We start from the raw sequence: 22,670 nt of genomic DNA, 5'->3' as shown, positions 1-22,670 counted from the left end.
GTCTCCTCAGTAGGAAATGCTTTCAGTTTTTTACTTTGATTCCATCAAGAAGGTATTCAGATATGTCACACATTTGCCATAAACTCTGAATGTTAGCACTCCAGTTGCTCATTAGATCACTGTAGTAATGCTACTGCTCACCACTGAAGTCTGCTGCTGGTATTAAAAGTGTATGTTTCAGTCTGCATGTCAGAATATTTTTATGAAATAGAAGAGAATTTGAGAAGTCAAAATGTGCCCTAATTTTTCTTTCTGCAGAACTATTCATAATTTCTATGGGAAAATGAACCCCCTCATTTTGTTCCATTGTAAATTAAATGTTTTAAGTGTTACCACTTTATTCCAATCAAGATGGCTTTAGGTGTGCCATACTTTTGTCATAAGTAAGACTGTTAGCGCTCTAGTTGTTCGTTAGAACACTCTGGGACATTCTGTCATTGGGCTATACTTGGGCTACATCTCGGTGATATTTGGGCTATATTTGGGCTCTTTTGTCTCTGGTGGCCATCTTGGGAGATTTATTTGTTATGAAGTTTACAAATTTCCTCATTTACTGCAGTCTCCTCAGTAGGAAATACTTTCAGTTTTTTAGTTTGGTTCCATCAAGAAGGCATTCAGATGTGTCACACATTTGCCATAAATTCTGAATGTTAGCACTCTAGTTGCTCATTAGATCACTGTAGTAAAGCTACTGCTCACCAGGGAAGTCTGCTGCTGGTATTCAAAGTGCATGTTTCAATCTGCATGTTAGAATTTTTTTATGAATTAGAAGAGGATTTGAGAAGTCAAAATGTGCCCTAATTTTTCTTTCTGCACCACTAATCATAATTGCTGTGGCAAAATGAACCCCCTCAGTTTGTTCCTTTGAAAATTAAATGTTTTAACTGTTACCACTTTATTCCAATCAAGATGGTTTCAGGTGTGCCATACTTTTGTCATAAGTAAGACTGTTAGCGCTCTAGTTGTTCGTTAGAACACTCTGGGACATTCTGTCATTGGGCTATACTTGGGCTACATCTCAGTGATATTTGGGCTACATTTGGGCTCTTTTGTCTCTGGTGGCCATTTTGGGAGACTTATTTGTTATGATGTTTCCTAATTTCCTCATGTACTACAGTCTCCTCAGTAGGAAAAACTTTCAGTTTTTTACTTTGATTCCATCAAGAAGGCATTCAGATGTGTCACACATTTGCCATAAATTCAGAATGTTAGCACTCTAGTTGCTTATTAGATCACTGTAGTAAAGCTACTGCTCACCAGGGAAATCTGCTGCTGGTATTGAAAGTGCATGTTTCAGTCTGCATGTCAGAATGTTTTAATGAAATAGAAGAGGATTTGAGAAGTCACTCAAAATGTGCCCTAACTTTTCTTTCTGCAGCACTAATCATACTTTCTATGGCAAAATGAACCCCCTCATTTTGTTCCTTTTTAAATTAAATGTTTTAAGAGTTACCACTTTATTCCAACCAAGATGGCTTCAGGTGTGCCATACTTTTGTCATAAGTAGGACTATTAGCGCTCAAGTTGTTCTTTAGAACACTCTGGGAAGCTGCAGTAGAACACAAAGGAATCAACTGACAGTCTCTGCCCTTGCTGGATGTACATGTTTTACTGAGAATGTCAGACTTCATTCTCCCATGACTGAGAAAGATAATGTGAATTTACAGAAAATATGCTCTCAGTTTAGCTTATTGATCACCTTCCAAACCTCTGTGGGAAAAGCATGAGAGAATAGATTTCTCTCAAACATGATTCATGATATCACAGCAGAAGGCTTTTTCACATGGTAAAATCACCTTAGAACACACCACAATTCCTAAAATGAGTATGGTACCATCAACAAATGATTTATAATGTAACTAAAGTCTTAAAATCTTCTATTAACTGCAAGGCTTTTTAATGAGGTGCTATCATGTATATTGGTCCCAAGATGACTGCCAACACTTCTTGGATGAAGTGCTGACAGCCAATCAGATCTCACGATGAGATGTGTGGTTAGGCTCCGCCCAGATATATATATGATTTTACTTTTGATTTTCTCAGGAACTACTGAACGGATTGACACCAGATATGCAAAAGGCACATCCCTGACCTGAGGACTACCTCTTTGCCAAATTTAAAGTAATTCTGTTCAGCCATTTGGGCTGTACCTTGGACTAAAGGTCCCTATGGAAAATTGCATGGGAAAAACGCGTTTTGGGACCCCCCTTTTTTCTCAGCCCCCGCTTGACGAATTCCCCCGAGACTTTCAGGGTACAAGCGGAGCGGAGCGCCCCAGAAGTTTTGAAAATTTCGTGAGGATTCATCAACCGGCGCCAAAGTTATTCAAAATAGAATTTTCAGATTTCCTATGGAAACTCGGTCCTAATTGTAACTATCTACTGGCGACTGCCAGTAGATAACATATATATATAACTATATATATACAGAAGCAGTCACCGTGTTTTATATAGGAAATTCGTTTTTGGTTTGCTAATAACGTTGTTTGAGAAATTTACAAGAAACTTTCCGCTAAAAAATTTAATCCACCTCACCTCTTTCCTGGAAAATTTGGGGTGATCACTCAAACGAGGACTGAGAAATAAAGGGTCACGAAATGCATTTTTTTCCATGCAATTTCCTTTAGGAACTTTAGACAACGCTACAGCCAAAATAGCTGGAATTACGTCAAATTTGGCAGAAAGCTATATCATTACCTAGAAAGGGTACTTTATTGTGATTTGATGAAAATCTATTCAGCTGTCTAAGGTAAATTAAGCTTCAAAGTAGGGGTGGGCGGAATTTGCGTAGTCGTGCTACGCAAAGCTCCGTGAAACTGTAAAAAATCTCCGCGAGCAAGCAGAAATTCCGCGAACACGCAGAATTGCTTGTTCATGATGCTTTTTCCTGTTTGCGAACACTGTTTGCGTGCTTGGGGGACAATATCTCGCAAACACGCATTTTGAGAATGCGAACAGGCAAAAAATTCAGCGAAAAGCAGAATTTTGGGCAATGCTGCATTCTCTGCGGAAAGTGAAATTACCCAAATTCCGCGAGCGGAACGGAATTTACCGCCCAGGCCTACTTCAAAATGTATAGATCACTTGTGACACGGGACATCTAAGGGAGTACTAAATGGCATAGGAAAAATACTGACTGGCTAAATCTATAGGACCACGACTGACCTTCCAGCACCAAGGGCTGTGATTGGCTGGATGCAACATAATGAGAAATGTTGCACCTGCCATTTTAGGATTCGATCACCATATCCTGAAAAGAAATCAAAACAACACATAAGGGGGTAGTGTTGGGCTACCCTGCAACCCTGGCTCTTGTGGGGAAGTCTCTAAGGGACCCCCATAGATTCAAAGAGAAACTGTCATTGCTTCTTTAAAAAATAATATTTGATATTTGTGTGAGATTTTTTTGATACTGCTCTCTACACCAATTATGTGGGGGCCTATTCACTAGGACCGGGTGGAATTGTAATTCTGCTTGCTGTATTGGCAGATTATAGTAACTCCATGTTACTCTTGTAATGGGGAGTTTATGCCAAATTCAGCCAGTGCATGGTGGAACTATTATCTCGTTCAAGCAGTGTGATGTCCACAGGAATAGCGTGAGGCTCCATGAAGCACGCTTGCAAGCTCGAGCAAGATTTGCTGTCCTCTGGCGTGATTTCCGGTCGCAAGCAGTCAGGGCTGCTTCACAAGTAGATTTTCTACTTGAGAAGCAGCTGAATCAACCCGAAAATGCCTTTTTGAGTGAATCTTCTACCCGAACGGAATGTTCAGGTAGTTGTTTTAGCGCTAAGTGCACTTTTCATTATTTTACTTTTTTTTTGCAGAAGGAAGTGCCACAGAGACACCAACTTCCGCCCTTACCATCCAGAATGCTGCTCCCAGTGCTTTATACATCTCCTCAATCAATTAATCACAGTACTTATAAAGCACGCTACACACCCGCGAGGGTCTCAAGGCGCTGAAGAGGGGGGAGGGGGGTCTGCAGCTACTGCTCGAAGAGCCAGGTCTTGAGGAGCCTCCTGAAAGTGAGCAGGTCCTGGGTCTGCCGCAGGTGGGTGGGGAGGGAGTTCCAGGTCTTGGCCACGATGTAGGTGAAGGATCTGCTTCTGGCAGTGGTTCGTTGGATTCGGGGGACGGCGGCGAGGGCGAGGCTTGCAGAGCGGAGCTGGTGGGCGGGGGTGTAGAAGTTGAGTCTGCTGTTCAGGTATGTTGGTCCGGAGTTGTGGAGTGCTTTGTGTGCGTGGGTGAGGACTTTGAAGGTGATCCTCTTGTTGATGGGGAGCCAGTGCAGGTGTCTTAGGTGGTGGGTGATGTGGCTGCGGCGAGGGAGGTTGAGGATCAGGCGGGCTGAGGCGTTCTGGATACGTTGTAGTCGCTGTAGGTGTTTGGTTGGGATTCCAGCGTAGAGTGCGTTGCCATAGTCCAGCTGGCTGCTGACGAGGGCTTGGGTCACCGTTCTTCTGGTTTCAATCGGGATTCACTTGTAGACCCTGCGAAGCATGCGGAGGGTGTTGAAGCAGGAGGAGTAGACGGCATTGACCTGCTTGGACATGGAGAGGGAGGAGTCGAGGATGAATCCCAAGTTGCGTGAATGGTCTGTGGGTGTTGGTGCTGTTCCAAGTGTAGTCTGCCACCAGGAGTCGTCCCAGGCAGACGGGGTAGGGCCGTCTCTTTTCTACAATTTTGCTGCATATACAAATGGATTTTAAGGAATTTGGAGCCTATTTACGAGAATGTCACACAGCACAGCAAGACACCTTGCTCTGCTGCACTGTGTGACAGTGAAAAGGCAGGAATGCACCCTATTTTGGGCAATACAGCAAATTCCAGTCTTTTCGCCTGTGCAGGTTCCCTTTTTGCAACCTAATGCCAACACAGTCACCCTTGCACAATAGTGCAAGGCTGCCTGTGTTGCATGCAGGATTGTTTTTATGCAGGAATGGACACCTTCCTGTACAAAAACAATCCTGAGATACATATTGCTCTTACTATGTGTGCTGCAGAATGCAGAAAGTGTGTTAACATGTCATTTGGTGGGGTAATATTTTTTGATGCCTTGGTGAAATATGTGTTGTTGGATATTTTTAATAGCTGACTTCATTTTTGTTTTTATTATAGGTAGTGTTTTCTTCTTTGTTTACCATGCCTCCTTTGTTTGCTGGCAAAGTGGACATTTTTTGTCTGCCTAGTGTGTGTGTGTGTGTCTGCGTGTCTGTGTGTCTGTGTGTGTGTTTTCCATAGGCCACCATTTTGTCTTTGCTCTTCATGCCTGGCACCTGTTGGCTATTATGTGTAGTCAATGTCCATAGGCCTGCATGTGTTCTTTGTTGTCTATGCCTCTTTATTTGTTGTTTGAACTTGTGGCTGGCAGCCATTTTGTGTAGTAGTCAGTGTGCTTTTGCCATGGATCTGCATGTGTTCTTTGTTGTTCATGGCTCTCTGCTTGTTGTTGTTTGAACATGTGGCTGGCAGATAAAATTATTTAATTGTATTTAATATAAAGAAGAACCTGATGCTTTTTATGTCTCCTACTGAGGGTGGCAATACCAAGAACTGGATGAGGTAGGCTCACTCACATAATGTGACATGCTTCATCATAGGCCACCTTGTTACACCTTAGTTATTGACATGGCAGACTCAACCTCGGGTTGGGCTATGTCAAGAGAGTTCTTAGAAATTATTACCTTTTTCTGGATAACAAGGGTCAAGTTGCTACTAAAAATACCTCAGGGTATACCACAAAAGTATCTTTTTTATTACTGTAGTACCCTGGGTATAATTTAAAAGATTACCATTAGGTAATGGCGGGGTATGGAAATGGATGCTGTGATCCTTGCATACTCCTGTCTTTAACTAACATGTTGCTGCCCTTTCCCAAAAGCCTAACAGGTCTTGGGAATTCATCACCGTTAATAACTGCCTCTCTGCCCTATCAGGAAGAGGGTAAGAGGGTCATTAGAAAGCGCAGAGATGACTTACCTCTCTGAGGTTAGTATCAGGCTTAGATACCTATACTCTAGTGGTGTTTTGCTTCATGGTCTGTTGAGGGGGGGCACTTCCTCTAGTCACACATTCGTCAAACAGAAATGCCCATTTGAATCCTACCCATCTGTTACCAGCAGCTGACTGGTCCAACCACAAATGTGTCCCTTCCTGCACATAAACAATGATTCTCTGCAACACAGGCACCTTTGCCCCAAAGTGCAAGGGTACCTGTGTTGCAAGGGTGATTCTGTGTTCGTGCTAGGCAGCTTTTTATAGCCTAAGCACAAGGGAAAACACATGACTGTGCAGTATTCTTGTAAATATGGTACATCCCTGTGTTTTTTTAATGGCACAGCAGGGAGCTGCAAAATTGCTCACAGCGCCATGCCATTACCTAGTAAAAATGCCCCTATATTGGATAGAGAAATGCTTATACTTCATGGGTTTGTCAACTGGGAACGTGCCATTCAGAGAGCATAAATAAGGACACTGAAATGTCCCAAGCAGGTTGAAGCGCAGTGGGCCATGGCGCTTCTGCGCAATGGAGGTGGCTGGAATGCCCCATATGGGGCCTTCATACACGTAGGATAGGTCATCCATTAATGCCAGATTAAGGCTAAAGTCTGCCATTAATGTGATACAGACATTCCTCTTGCCCTCGAGGAGCAAGTTAAGTGAGGAATTCATTTGTTGTATTTTACCTGACTGGTGCTGTGTGTTGGCAGGGTGAAGATACATGGTTATTAAAATGAGCTAGGGAAAAGCACTACCTGTACCTTTATACGAAACCCACAGTGCCTTCAGTTTATAGCTTGCCAAATCAATGGTGTTTAATACGCAATTAAAGGTATTTGGCACGTAAATGTTTGCCCTTACCTTTGGCTTTACTGGAGTTTGCATGATAGCTGTGGTAGCCCAGAACAAGAAGAGGTTCACAGCACCAAGACTCGTATATAAAGATGATATCACTACAAAACAGATAGAAGCAGGAATGTTCATCTTTCGAGAGTCTGGCAAAGCCAGCAATATTCCAAGAAAACAGCGAAAGTGTACTTAGGGCAGAACCTATTTATACTACTTGGGATCGAATATTATTTCCTCTCTTGAGAGGTGTGTTATGTTGTGTTATGTTAAAAATATTTACAAAGCGCACAATTACCCAAAGGTATCATGGCACTCACTGAACCTGAACACACTATGCTTGGCGCATTTAGTTGTTAAAAAGCCAGGTCTTAATTTCCTTCCTAAATGAGAGGAGGGATGGGGTGGCTCTAAATTGTGCTGAGTATAAAGCTCCTACCTCCCCAGTTGTCTTTCCTGATTCTGGGGATCATTCGCGTATTGGAATATGTAGAGCGTAGAGGTCTGTTAGGAGTGTACCACTGGAAGGCATGCCTTAGGAATTCTGGTCCTGTGTGGTAGATACCATTGTGTGCAATGCAAAGAGCCTTGAATTTTACCCGGCTGTGAACAGGAAGCCAGTGCATCTTTTGGAGACCGGGGGAGATTGAATGACATTTCAGGAGATTTTGAATCATTCTGGCTGCGGCGTTCTACACAAGCTGAAGTTTGCTGGCATGCTTTTCTTTCAAATTCATATGGAGGCGATTACAGCAGTCTAACTTTGAGAGGACTAAGGCAATTAACAAGACTTTCCTAGATTTGTTTGGAATACAGGGTAGAATCTTTCTGATCATTCTAAGGGTATGATAGGATGAGGACACCACTGACAAAACTTGGGCTCCAAGGTTGAGTTTGTCATCAATGATAACCCCCATATGTTTGGCTTCAGAGACGGGAATTGGGGGGAAGCAGTTCTGGCTACCAGGTTGGGGACCAGGGAGGAGAGAGGTTCCCAAATGATATCACCTCTGTTTTCTCCGAGTTTAGCTTTAAGCAGCGTTTGCTCATCCAGATGCTAACTGCTCTGATACATTTATGACATTTTAGAGGTCCAGAAGGGTCGCTGTTGAAGGCTGTGACTACCAATTGAGTGTCATCAGCATTGGAGGTAAGAGCCAAATTAAAACTTTTAATTAGTGGCCAGTTTAGACACATGGACATTAAAAAGAGTTGGGATCAGTGAGGATCCCTGAGGGATCTCGCATGGCAGAGTAAAGGGTGTTGACTACAGCCAGAGTTAGTGTCCTATCAGAAAGAAAAGAGGTAAGCAAGGAAAGGGTATTATCCTTGATCTCTATCTCTGCTAAACGGTGAATCTGGGTGTTATGATCCACAGTATCGAACTCAACCAATAGGTCAATTAGAATGAGGGCGGGATATCCCCCTCTGTCTAGTGAAGTCCTTATATCTTCCGTTGCTTTGACTAAGGCAATTTATGTACTGTGTCCTGGGCTCAACCCGAACTGAGTCGGTGTCCAGGATGTGATTGCCCTGGATAAATTGAGACAGTTCTAAGTTCATGAGGTTTTCAACAATTTTAGAGGGGAGGGGGAGACATGATATAGGGTGGTAGTTATTGGGGTCAGTTGAGCTGAGATTAGGTTTTTCTATAAGAGGGAGGATGGAAGCTTGTTTCCATCTCAAAGGAAACACACCTGTGGAAAACATTGTGTTAGAGATATTAGACAGATCAGTAGTGATTATCTCTGGTGCTAGTTTGAGCATCTTGGGTGTGGGGGCAGGGGTCATATGGGGACCCAGATTTATCTCCCATAAGAAGAGTGGCCCCTTGACCAGAAGAGGTGGGAGTGAATTTAGAGAAGGGGTGATAGTCTTGATTAAACCGGGATCACTGCTGCCTAGGTGGTGTGTCACTGGAATTATCAAATCAGATTTGAAGATAAAAGCTAAGGTATCACAAAGCTGTTGACTGTGAATTGTCTCATTGTTCTTAGGGGCAAAGGTACATTTGGTAACCACCTGCTAAAGTTCCTTGGTAGAGTTGGAGGCTGTGTATAGAAATTACTTTTCTCATTGATGAGAAGATTTTTATACTTGGTTAGTGCTAAATTATATAAGATTGTTCTTGGGTGTCGTAAAGAATTCTTCAGCTCCTTTCTTTCCTTCTACAGGCATGCTTTTTCAGCCAAAGGGCTTCCGTAAGCCAAGGGGCTGAAGGTTCCTTCCTGTTGGGGTATGTGTCTAACTCAGTGACATAACAAAACCTCAGGGGGGGCCTGCAAGCTAAAGTGAGTGTACCCCCATTACCCATTCCCCTTCTCCCTTGCTGCTTCTGAGTGCTTTATTTGTTGGCAGCTGGCCAGCCTAACGGGGCTCACTTACAGGTGAATGGTGTGGGCCCCTTCCCATGTGCTGTAAGGATGGTGGGGACCTCTGTTACACCCTTGGTCTAACTACTGTAGACAGACAATTCCAGTCCTCCCCATGGCTAATTTTCTGGTTACAGTGTTCTTTTAAGTATCCCTACTTTCCAGATTGTGAGCTCCATTTGTTAATTGGTGATTAACTTAGGTGATAGGATACATTGGTAGGCTTTTAGAATTGACATAGGGTTGGATGTGGGAGTTACGCCTGAGGATGAGGTGGTGACAAATGGTTAAGGGTATTCAATCATTATTGGTTTGACATAATTCCCCATGTTGCAAAAATATCCTTGCATCTCTATACCAAAATGATCATTTCCAAGCTAGCCTAAGATACTTTTGTCGACACCTTTCTAGGAATAATGACTCAGTCGAGGAACTCAATCCCTTCCAAGCTATGTGTGATCAGGGCTTTCAGACTGTGATATGATTCTAGTAGTCAGAATATATAATATATTCTCTTTATTTATTATGTCATGCTGGCCTCTAGAATTATGTTCTGGAGTGAAAAGGAGTGAACAAGAGAGGTTGTCTGATGTACGTTCCTTATGTTGTTGATCTGTAGATGAGCTATGAGTTGTACTTTTGAGTTTGTCAGATGCTGAGAGGTCATCTGCCCCAGTCTCTTCTGGTAAAAATGATACAGAATCAGAAGCGAGGGTAATTGGATTTGGCTTCAATAGAGGAAAAACTGTAATGATATTTAGATGCTTTGCAAGGCACAACAGTTGTTTATTGTTAAAGCAATGTGTTGCACTACTTGCAGCATCTGACACAGTTTCTCTGATGGATTCTGTTTTTTCAGGGTCTGGTTTGTGTAATAAAGGGTGTTGATACTGATTCGCTTACTCTGATTGAGAGTCAAGTTTGATGTGCAATAGGAGTTGGGCTATCATAGAACTGGGGAGCCACTCAGTAGGCTTAGTGGATTTGGTGATGTAGTGGACATTGATTCTTCATTTCTGTGATGAATCTTATCAGTGATGTGGCTGTTGCAGTAATTGGCTCCTTTAGAGTGCTGGAGCAGGGTTTTTAATTTAAAACCAAATACCTGTTTCAATTTTGTATGTCATTATTAAAAGTACTACTGATTAATTAGTAATTACTAAAGATTTGTCAAGTCTTTTCTAACCAACCTTATTAACAGAAGAATTACACGTGGGAAAGCAATTGCATGGCTAAAATAATAAGTGAACTAAGTTGGTGAGCAAATTAACAGTATAGATGTTGCTTATGTGATGTTATTGTGTTTTGCGCTTATAACAAATATGCATTAATGGCTTTTGATGTCGCAAATGGCTAGATAAATACATACACTTAAGGGTATTAGCAGGAGAATAACACTGTATAATCATTTCCATGTAGTAATTATAATTTTGTGTTTTCTTCGCTTAAGTTGACCATTGTGGCCTGCTGTAAAATGGCCACCACCCGCAGCCTGCATTCGAGTAGATGAAAATATGAAAAGAGGCTTTGCGCTGACTGCGACCCTGTCCTCTGATTGAACTGAAAAGCCATGTACATGACGACAGATCTGGGAGTGTTGCTAGATGCCCCTGAACGTGAAGAATTGTTGCAACTTAAAATCCGACTTGATGAACTTATAATGGTCCCATGGATGAGATACATTTTATCCTGAGGAGACATCCGTAGAAGTAACGAATTAGCTATAGACTTCTAATTTCTATTCAGAACTTGAAACTATCAATACATGAGAAAATCTAATGGTGTAGCTTAATGTACCAAGACGACATATTTTCCGCCAATCGAATGTTTTGAAAGTTATGTTTGCAACATTTGGAATGTAAATTATGGTATAAATATTAGTAGACTAGAGAGGTCTAGCGCCACTTCTTCTCGAACCAATGATCATAGGTCCCGACGCTGACGGAGAGGACGGTGACTCTACATGACGGATAGAAATCTTTAACTATCTGCTGAGGACCATTTCTGACTTAGAAAACGACTTTTAGCCAGAATAGGTAAATATGGAAAAAAATGATCTTGCATTTAATTGGCTTTTCTTACAATTTGATTTAGATAAACAATATTCTGTTTGAATTACTGTGTCAGGTGGTTATTTTATTGTCATGTTTATTGAATATTTAGAGTGTTAGTTGTATCACCAAATCTATAGCAACTAGTTGATCTCATTGACCTCAGGGTAATGCAGATTGGTTAGGTATAGAAAAGTGTTTCCCCTTATACATGGCACGGATAGAGTGGTAGGATGAATGTTGGTGTTATGGGCCCACCAGCGTGTGATGTGTATGTGTGTGTGTGTGTGACTGTGAAATCACTCCGTCCGTGGAAGTAGAGGGGATTCGAAGCTCCAATCTGCACCAAGAGCACCAGGTCAGGACACATTAATTATCCTCTTCTCGACTCCCTCATGATCAATGGGGGATACATAGGTATTGAGCTGCTTTGAGAATATTGAATGGATCTTTGTGGGCAGGCTGCTTTGTATGCTTCTGTTAACAAAGATGTTTATCCTAGGGGCGCTGGTGGATTTTTAGAGCTTCTTTTGCTTTCTAATCAATGGTTTTATTTCATCTAAAATTGAAACAGGTGACAAGTGGAGCTGCTGATGTTTGATCCATCAAACCCAGTGACTTTTACTTATCCATAAAGGAAGGACTCACATGGCTACATTTGGCCAGTGATGATTCTGATTCTCCAGTGAAAATGGGGCCACTAGAAACATGAATCTCAGGTTTAGGTTCAAGTGCACTTGCTGGATCACTAGGCTTAAGTCTTCAGAGGGTTTGCAAGTGAGGTGATTATAGCAGTAATATTTGCAAGCTTGTCTAATATGTTACTACAATTACAGGATGGCTGAGCCATATATTCCTCATTTCTAATGGAAGCAAGAATAGAATAAAGACTTGCAGCCCGCTACTGAGGGCTATACCAGCTGTTAAAGGTACTGAACCCTTATTATAGGCCCAAGCAACATGCTTTATTCATATGTACCTGGCCTTTATAGCCAGATACCTGTGGACTGTATCTGTACTTTTCACTTGTGATACATGTATAGCTATACTTTGCACATAAATATCAAGTTGTTTTCAGCACCGAGCACAGCATTCTCACCCCATTGAAATTATGATATAGATTTTGTCTGTCTTTATGTATGTTCTAATTTTTATTAAAAAAAACTTTGCTCAATATATAAGATTTGTTTATCTCACAATTCTATTTTAGCAACAAATTGACTAGACACGACTAATAACTTTATCCATCTCTTCTATTTTGACAACACATTTTCTCGGTTCCAAGAATTTGAGGCTGTGTGAACTCCTTCCGTTTCATACACCATATGGGGAATGGGGACTGTATGACAGAACAAGAGTCAGCATAATGTTCAGGACAAATATTGTAACTTGCCATCTTTGAGGACATTACTAACAATTAGAAATCAATAATGACTTATGTGAATGTCACATCCTTGGATGTTCTGAAATACGGTTTTCGTACCTTTTCGCATAAACTTGCTCTTTTCTTGGTCCATGTAGCCGGATGGTAGACTGCTGAAATTGGCCATCTTGTTGTCCTTCATGTTTTTAAAGAGGGCACTTTCTACCACCAGATCAATTGCCTTGTCATCCAGCTCTTGCCCCAGAAACCTGCATACCTTCATTACACCTGCGCGCAAGTCCTTGAGAGAGAGAGACAGTGTGCCTTGATGAGATAATGATTCTACTACTTCATTATTATTATTATGACACTTTACATGCAATTAGCATCCTGATATGATTACAAATACCTAATATCTACTGATCTCACTAGCCTAGACACTGCGTTCTTAACAATTCCCAACATATACAACGATACACCACATATCACAACCTTCTATAATTACTACTACCGAACATTAACAAAGTCTACACTGACCCATACAATCCCACAATTCCCCCACTCATACTATCTCTGTTATTATGGCCCTTCTCAAAAGATCAATAATCTAAGTATATTATCAAACTAGGAGACACTGATAGTAATACTTCCAAAGTAATCTATCCTAATGGGATCTCAGAAAGCACAACCAAAACTATAAAATATCATGCCCTCACAGCACAGCCTGAAACAGTAATCGCATATAAATATATGAGCCAATTAATGGAACTATAAAAACAAGGGGGCGGAGCTTATTTGGCCTAAAGATGGCAGCCTTTTAGGTGAGCTCCTTCAGCTGGTCACAATCCTCAACGATCCTGGTGCTGCATACGGCCTTACTCTGTGGGATCTATGCAGATATGCAAACCTCTCTGCTGTGATGCCCAAGGAAGGAGTAATTTTGGTGGATCTGTCCCTGCAACATATGCTGTGTGAGACCACATGGGCTGGTAACATGGTGGCCATGCGGCCCGCTTGAATACTGCTAAGACCGGCAATGATGGGGCAGAAGAGGTTGCTAGCAGCAACATAGCAACAGGTTTGGAAATCACAGCTATGGCAATGTGTGGCACGGAACAACGGTGCACTCGTACAAGCCTATGAGGCTGACAACCAGGACACTTGTTGCACTGAAACCATGTTGCTGGCAAGACAGAAGAGGCTTGTCTCTGCCAGCACTGACTGCCCTTCCATACTGCTGCTGTGAACTGCTGTGGAACAGTGAAGGCAGTTCTGAACAGGGGATCGCCTGGCCTTTGGGAGAGAAGTGGGTGCTCTGGGCCCAGGCCCATGAGGATTGTTGCAGCAGCCTGGGGAGACCAGGAGACCTAGTGGTACCATTAGGAGCGTAGCATAGTCAGAGGCTTTTCAACTTTCTTCTGGGCAATCGAGGCAGTGAACTGCTCATCGTCAACCTCAGACACATGCCTTTCTACCAAATCAAGGCACTCAGAGTGCTTGTCGAAGTCCTCTGACATTCTGTCCATCCAGCCTCTGACTATGCTACAGGCTAAGGCAGAGGACCTTGAAGCTAGATCACCTCACAATAAGCTTAGGACAACAATGCTAGCAGAATCTACAAATACTGGCAACATGGAGAGATTCGTGGAGCAACTTCTGATAGACCTAATGGGCCTCAAGACCTTCTCCAAGATATTTTGTGTTGGAGCAAGCAACGGTACCTGGCATGAAGCAGTGCCTGATAATAGCTAATATTTCTAAACTAAAGGGACCAGGATGCGGTGCTCTGCAGAGTGTGTGAACTGAAGGTGCTCTGGCATGAGGGTGCGGAAATATCAATTTATCCAATTTAACCTGAGCAGGTCCAGGAGTCACGGAAAAAAATTGCCACAGTGAAAAGAAAACTACAGGAGCTCCAATTGGACTATAGCATGCTCTACCCGGCCCACCTGAGGGTGATGATAGATAGCAAAGCCAAAATTTTCGGAGACCTCTAAACAGCTACAGCAGTTTCTTAAGCAGGGGATGGCTGTGGAGGTAGGGAGACATTTCCCACGATCAGAAGAGGTGAAGATTACAAAATCAACAGATCTTAACAAACAAGAATAGTTGGGCAGTTGTGCACACTTCCATTTTCCCTTTTTGATGTGCCAAAGGACTCCTGTTAGAGTGCCGTCCATAGACCGCAGAGATTGGTTACACTCATTGTGCAATAGAGGCCCTCCTGGCTGTACAACAGAACAACATGGTGGTTGCTTGTAGATGCGATAGCTGGGACACCCACAGTGGATCGACCTTAACAGCTTCCACTTTACGCTGGGGCTTCCTCAAACAAATGGGACTGTACCTAGGCGGTGGGCTGGTGGACTTAGGCTCAGCGGCTGCCGTCTTTCGAGGGCCAAAGAGAGGCTGTTGGTACAACTCTCACTGCTTCACCTAGTAAAAAATTTGCAGCACACCATAGTCTTGAAAGCTGCCCCCTGTGGTAAAAGGTGACTGGGGGTAACAGCAGGGCAACATCTGTCCCCATGTGTGCTCCACAATATTTGATTTGGGGTTGCATTCTATTGGTAAGGGGTGGGGTCTGATTCACTATTTATTTTGTTGGGGAATGCAGTGAAGGTGGGGGGAGGGGACAGTTCGAACAACCACTAAAGCCATATTAGTGAAAGACAAATTACTGACACAGTCCACATATTCAAGAGGTATAGGCAAACGTGTTTGCATGTTGATGACTGCTGGCATGTATGTAATCTTGACAGAGGCAAAGTTCCAACACTCATTGAAGTTCCTCACATGGAATATCAGGCGTTTAAACAATTTCAGAAAGGTTCACAAGGTAGTGGCTTATTTGCTGAGGCATGACTTAGATGTCACAATCCTGCAAGAGACACACCTGGTCCTCGGTATTGGTTTGACCACACAGCATCGCATGAAGGGAGACTGTTATTTGGCATGCAGCAGTGTCTTTGGATCAGTCCTGCGTCATTGTTGAGCCTCACAATCAGGACCCAAGTCATCATCGAATCATCACTGCATCAGTTCAGATCGGTGCAAAGTCATCACTTTGTCACTTTTTGCAGGAAACCAGCTGCACAATCCACTTCCAAGGCCCAGGGATGGATTGGCACCTCTTGGTATGGCGGTACTCACAGTTGGTAGAGTCTAGCAGCTGAAGCAGAGTGAAGGAAGTCTTTGATGGCCCTGGGACTTCAAGAACAGGGGAAAAGCCCTTGGAGGACTTGGGTTCAAGGATGTAGAGAGCAGGTTCAGTCTTTCTTACTCCCAGACAGGGAGCAGCAGGCATCAGCCAAGCACAGTAAATCAGGTAGCAAAGTAGCAGCTCTTCCTGCAGCACAGCAATCAGCAGGCAGCAGACCAACACATCAAAGCAATTATTAGAGGGGCAGTCCTGCCTACAGCCCAGTAGCTCTTCTTCTTGGTAGAATGATCTAGGTTCCAGCAAAGTTCTGATTTGGTGGTGTCAGGGGTTCAGTACTTATACCCAGTTGTGCCTTTGAGGTAGAGGAGACTTCAAAGAGGCCTTTCAAGATCGCAAGGTCCCTGCCTTTCCTGGTCTGGCTTCGGACTCACTACAGGGGGGGTATACAGTTATTTGTGTGGGGACAGGCACGGCCCCATTCAGATGCAAGTATCAGCTCCACCTTCCCAATCTACCTCATAGATGTCCATTAACCTGGTGATGGGCCATCAGGGTGCGAATGTCACACCCCAGCTCATTTTGTGTGTGCCTGTCGACAGGGAATGCACAAAGTCCAGCTGTCACCCAACCCAAACGTGCATTCAGAGATAGACAGAGGCAAAGATTGGCTAAAATACATTTTCAATTTAAAAACTGACTTCACCATAAGTTGTGATTTTAAACTGTGAGTTCAGAGACACTAAACTCTAAATCTCTATCTCTTCCTAACTGGAAAATTTAACTTAAAAGATGTTTTAAGGCAACCTCAATGTTAACCTATGATAGACATAGGCCTTGCAGTAGTGAACAACAAATGTTATCATGTTTCACTACTAGGACATGTAAACTCAGAGGTACATGACCTACCTTTTAAATATCCTGCACCTTGCCGATAGGGCTGCCTATCTTAGGGGTTACTTATATGTAATAAAAGGGAAGTTTTGGGCCTGGCAAGTAGGTTAACTTGCCAGGTCAGAATACCAGTTTAAAACTGCACACACAGGCTCTGCAGTGGCAGGCCTGTTTACAGGACTACTAAAGTTAGTGGTACAATCAGTGCTACAGGCCCACTAGTAGCATTTAATTTACAGGCCCTGGGCATATACAGTGTACTTAACTAGGGATGTAGAAATGAATTAAGTAAGCCAATTGTGGTTAAGCCAACGTATCCATGTTTAGAGTACAGAGCATATGCAATTTAGCACTGGTAAGCAGTGGTAAAGTGCTCAGAGTCCTAGAGCCAACAAAAAGGAATTCAGCAAAAAGGGAAGGAGGAAGGCAAAATGTTTGGGGGTGACTCTGCAGAAAGGGCCATTTCTAACAACCTACAATATCCACACATGCACAGGCTTCTGGCTGCTGTCCCCTAGCCTGGTGCCGCATGTACAAAAGTGTGCACATTTACCACGAATATACTCAAATCATTCATTGGAGCTGCTGGAGCTACCACTGGACACATTAATGCCCCCCGCCTTTGCCTGGAGATGTGGACCCTACTCCCTTCAGGACATAGTGTTCCAGGTGGAACTCGTACAAGCATTAGATGAATATTTCACTATTAATTTTAGCACAGTGGTGGGGGTGTGGCTTGAGCAGCCACAAGATGGCCGCTCCCAGCTGAGGCTCTTCATTTCAAGCAGGTCCTATGTATATTCCGGAGCTGTTTCTGCTGAGTTTCAGGGCAATTAACTAATTCGTATAATCAAAAGGGGGACGTCAGAGCTAGTTATTTATAGAGGTCCTGTTCCTGTGCTCCTAGGCATTTCAATATATATCAAAAGGGAGCAGTTCCTCTCTATGGGCCTGAGTAGAGAGTTTCAATGGCTTTCTACACAATTAAAGATGGTATCATGCTTCATCATTGGGCGCTCCTCGTCGGACCGGCGCTGCAATGTCCGACGGGCCAGGAGGCATCTTTATCGGAGATCTTTTTGATCTGAGAACGCCGTTTGGTGAGTGAGGTGTGTGGGGCTATAGGAGAGCAATGTCTTCTAAAGTGTGCAGAGTGTGATTTAAAATAGCCCCTGACCTTGTTGATTCACTTTATTAAGTATTCAAGGTTGGGACTCATTAAAAAACGGTGAGGCTACGTTTAACGAGTAAAGGTATTCGAGTAGCCTTTGGTTGATTGGGTCAACATGTTTCGTGTCTGGTGCTCCAAAGTAAAGCGACACTTCTTCAGGACCGATCTGCCCTGACCGCTAATGGTCAGTCAAGGGATGATAACTCCCCTTCTTAGTGTCAGGACCCTAAAACTAGGGTTCTTGATCTGGCGTTCCACCTCCTAGAGGTGGGATGGAATGCCTCATAGGTGAGGGAAGATGACCCGACCACTTGAACGGGTTTACCTAAGGATGAAGCGGGTTCGTAGTAGATCCTACTTGTCTTAGCCTCATCTATGTGTTACCGCCGGAAGTCAACATCCAGATGAGGCTAAGACAAGAAGGATCTACTACGAACCCGCTTCATCCTTAGGTAAACCCGTTCAAGTGGTCGGGTCGTCTTCCCTCATCTATGAGGCATTCCATCCCACCTCTAGGAGGTGGAACGCCAGATAAAGAACCCTAGTTTTAGGGCCCTGACACTAAGAAGGGGAGTTATCATCCCTTGACTGACCATTAGCGGTCAGGGCAGATCGGTCCTGAAGAAGTGTCGCTTTACTTTGGAGCACCAGACACGAAACATGTTTACCCAATCAACCAAAGGCTACTCGAATACCTTTACTCATTAAACGTAGCCTCACCGTTTTTTAATGAGTCCCAACCTTGAATACTTAATAAAGTGAATCAACAAGGTCAGGGGCTATTTTAAATCACACTCTGCACACTTTAGAAGACATTGATCTCCTATAGCCCCACACACCTCAATTACCAAACGGCGTTCTCAGATCAAAAAGATCTCCGATAAAGATGCCACCAGGCCCGTCGGACATTGCAGCGCCGGTCCGACGAGGAGCGCCCAATGATGAAGCATGACACCCTAACAGGTGTGTGAGGGCATTACGATCTGAATTTGCAGATCCCCCAGATACCATCTTTAATTGTGTAGAAAGCCAATTAACTAATTCCCCTTGAGGACTGGACGCGGAGGCACAGGTAGCTATCTTTTTTTTTGTTTTTTAGCTGTTTTTGCCCTGTTTTCTCCACATCTCGCACGAATCACATTTCGTGGCTGCGGCCGCCATTTTGCTGCGGCAGGTCGCCGCTTTGATTTATGGCTTTTCTGCATTGTTTGTGCCACGTCTTGGGGGCAACGCTGCTTTATGCTCCTGAGTGTTTTATGTTTTTGGCAAGGTTATTGTTCTTAGAGCAATATCTCCTACTTGCAATTTTGTGAGGAGAAACCTCTAATTTGGCATCATAACCTTCATTCGCCTGAAGTGTCTCAATTTAAGCCTACTGTTGGGAACAACGTGAACTTCCACAAGGTGGTCACTTCCAACTGAGGCTTTGTTTCTCGAACTGGTTTGAGTTTCCTGCGAGACCGGTGTTACTGGGTTTGGACATTATGCATTAAGTGTGCTCTTCATTTATGTTCCAGCAACATTCGATACTCATCTCCCAGTGGTCTGTGGCGCGTTCAGTAGAATGTTCTTTCTGCATGCTTTTTGATATGCTTCAATCCCTATTTACAGTCAGCAAGTAGCACTTATTCAACGCATTTTAACTGGTTTTGGATTCCTCTGGGCTGACCTTACTACCTCCCAACACCAATCTGATCATTGGAGACATCTTTGACTGTTCTGCACGCTGCTAAAGCAAGTTTCTTGTCTCTCGAGTCTTCAACATCCTAATATACTCTTCTATATGGAGTCCTCTTCCTCCCTGGGTCAGAAGAGTACCTCTGCAAGTATGTCTCCTCTCTTCAAGGATTCTAACTCTGCTACTTCCACCAAACGCCAAAAGAAGGAACCAAATTCGCCTACTAAATCTCCTCTTCCTATAACACTGGAAGACCTCGTGGAAGAGATAAAGCTCATTAAAACTTTTGTGAGAGACACAAATACAACCCTTCAGAGGATGGAAGAGAAGTGGTCTAACTTGGATTCGAGAGTGTCCCTGGTGGAGCAACGGAATAGTGATACTCAGTATGTGATCCCTCAAGTTGCAACTATGTCTAAAGAGATTGCTCACCTTAAATTGCAATCGGAGGACTTAGAAAATTGCAACAGGTGCAATAACCTTCGAATCTAGGGTATTCCTGAGGGAGAGGAGGGATCTGACATGCTCGCCTTTTTAAAGTCTCACATTCCTAAAATTGTTGGTCTTAAAGACAGCACCACTCTCAACCTGCAACGTGTCCTTTGTGTCGGTCCTAAATACGGAAGTTCTTCTTCTACTTCGTTAGTCAACTGCCCCAGAGGGATAATTATTTTATCTCTGGAATACACTGAGCTGTTAATGGTTCTTTTGGCGGCAAAGCTAAGAAAGCAGATGCTGTGATCTGGTCAAAAAGTTTTCTTTTCTCAGGATGTGGCTCGCACCACTGCTGCCTGTCTCAAGGAATTCCTCTCTCTTCGGCCAGCTCTTTGATCCATGAATGCCAGATATGGCCTGGTGCATCCTTGCTTCTCTAAAGTCACATATAAAGAACGGTCCTACTCTTTTGATCATCCCGAAGATTTAAGACAATTTATTTCTCATCATAAAGGAGTTGAGATGGACTTTGGTGGGGCTAGAGCTATGTTTTCTACTTCTTTATCTTAAGCCCTCTGAGTTATCTTTTCTCATTCCAATGTTCTGAAGACTTTCGTCTTCTTTGTTACTGTTAGTTGTGGCCCGTTGGTGTTATCGCTGACTGGTATAGTTTGTCCGCCTTCCCCGGTGGCCATCTCTTACCATTTCTTTGTTTTTTCTCCACAGATGTTTCCCTTCTCTTACCGACTCATTTCCCTGATGTTTCTTCTCTTCCTACTTTCCCATCCCACTCCTAATGTTCATAACTATTGTTCATAACTATTCCCCATGTTTAGTAAGTGTTAATTCTTTTATCATATATTCCTGTTGCAGTTGTTTGCCTGTTTTATATTTATCACTCTATGTTCCTTTTGTAGTCGTTCTCCCCCTTGGTTTTTTCTCTTAATTGGCTCCCTGATTCTTACATCTTTCTCTCGATTGGGGCCTGTTGATTCCCGCTGTCCTCGCTGGCTTTGCCATCTGTCCTCCTTCTGCGGCTCCCCACCTCCACATGCTACCCTCTTTATTCTGGATATATATTCCGTCATTCTTGACTGAAGTCTCCCGGCTTCCTGTCAACATCTCTTTGCCTATCATTTACCTTTTTCATCTTTTCTCCTTTATTCTTCTCTTACTGTTTTGTTTTTCTTTTCCTTTTTCAGTTTTTTCTTTCTTGATTTCTGATCCCTTTTTCTCTTTCTCTCCCTTAGTTTCATCATCTCCTATTCTTCAACATCGTTTTGTAACCCCTACTTTTTATCTCTTTCGTAGCCTTTTCTCCTATTTGATTTTTCTGCAAAGTTGTAAACTTGTTGACTTTAAATTTCCTCATATTGAGTTCTTAACATTTTTCAATTCTTTAATACTCACGGTGTTGCATATTGACTTTCTATCCTTTTTTTCAATTTTATAATACTCATAGTTTTGTTTAATGCTTTTTCCCCCTTGCGATGACAAATAATGTTCGAATTATTTCTTGGAATATAAAGGGTTTACGTAATCCTGTCAAAAAGGCAAAGGGTGCTTACTCATCTCTCCAAATTACAATGTAAGATTGCTATGTTACAAGAAAGGCACTTTAATGACAACGATGTTAATTCTCTTAAAAAACAATGGGTTGGCTAGTATACAATTCCCAAGCTAAAGTTAGGAAAAATGGAGTGGTGATTATATTTCATAAGTCCCTTTCCCTTACTATAGAGAGCAAGGAAAAGGATGCAGACGGATGATGGCTTCTTCTACATACCGTAATAAATGGATCCTGTATCTCTTTCCTCAACATTTATTGCCCCACAGGTATTGACTCACAATTTTGGAAATCCATGTCACACACCCTTGATTCGTGTTCTGATTCTAATCTCATAGTAGGTGGGGACTGCAACCAGGTCATGGACCCTTTTACTGATAGGAAATCCTCTTCAAGATATATTCCTAATAACATGCAAAAGACCTTTGCTCTTACAATACTTTCGAGAGGCCTAGTAGATGCTTGGAGGATGTACAATCCCGATTGTCTGGAATTTACAGTTTACTCCCCCCTCATAAATCTTCATCTAGAATTGACTACATTTTTTTGAGGCCACAACTTCATCCCAATCTGCAACATCTTGAGAATGGATCCATCCTTATTTACGAACACGCTCCTGTCTTTATTAATTTGGAGCTCCCTTCCCTACCTCCCAAATCCCGCCGTTGGCGCTTTAATAATTATCTCCTCAAAGATCTTACCTTTATTGACAGCTTTAAAGATTTTTTCTCTTTAACGCTAGTCCAGATATGCTCTTTCATAATGTTTTGGACGCATTTAAGGCGACAGCCAGGGGATTTATGATTGACTATGTTGCTAATAAACAAAAACAATATAGTAAGGAGTCTGCCTCCATTCTGTCTTCTATTAAGAAATTTGAACATGCATATTTCTCTTCCAATGATGACGCTATTCTTAAAAATTTGGTCCAAGCAAAATTAAACTTTAATAGAAAATCCACTGAGGAAGCTTCAGGGACGTTATTAACAATTAATTCCAAATGTTATGGAGGCCGCAATAGAGCTGGTAAATTGCTGGTGAACTATTTGAAGATTAGGTCCCAAAGATCTAGAATAGTTAAAATCACTGATGATAGTGGTGTTAAACACTTTAAGGATGAAGAGATACTGA

At 42.7% G+C, this 22,670-nt stretch overlaps 1 protein-coding gene across 1 annotated transcript in view; it reads right to left on the bottom strand.

The window, feature by feature from the left end:
- LOC146809806 (sulfotransferase 2B1-like) overlaps positions 1–22,670 on the bottom strand; it is a 496,995-nt gene that overhangs the window by 74,857 nt on the left and 399,468 nt on the right. Inside the window, exon 6 of the mRNA XM_085614386.1 lies at positions 12,755–12,935. Coding sequence (XP_085470512.1) covers positions 12,755–12,935 — 181 coding nt within the window. The remainder of the gene's footprint in view (positions 1–12,754; positions 12,936–22,670) is intronic.

This window comes from Triturus cristatus, chromosome 7 (genome assembly GCF_964204655.1).
Source record: "Triturus cristatus chromosome 7, aTriCri1.1, whole genome shotgun sequence".
NCBI lineage: Eukaryota > Metazoa > Chordata > Amphibia > Caudata > Salamandridae > Triturus > Triturus cristatus.
Note: the sequence above shows the minus strand (reverse complement) of the source record. Positions and strands in the feature narration are given on the sequence as shown.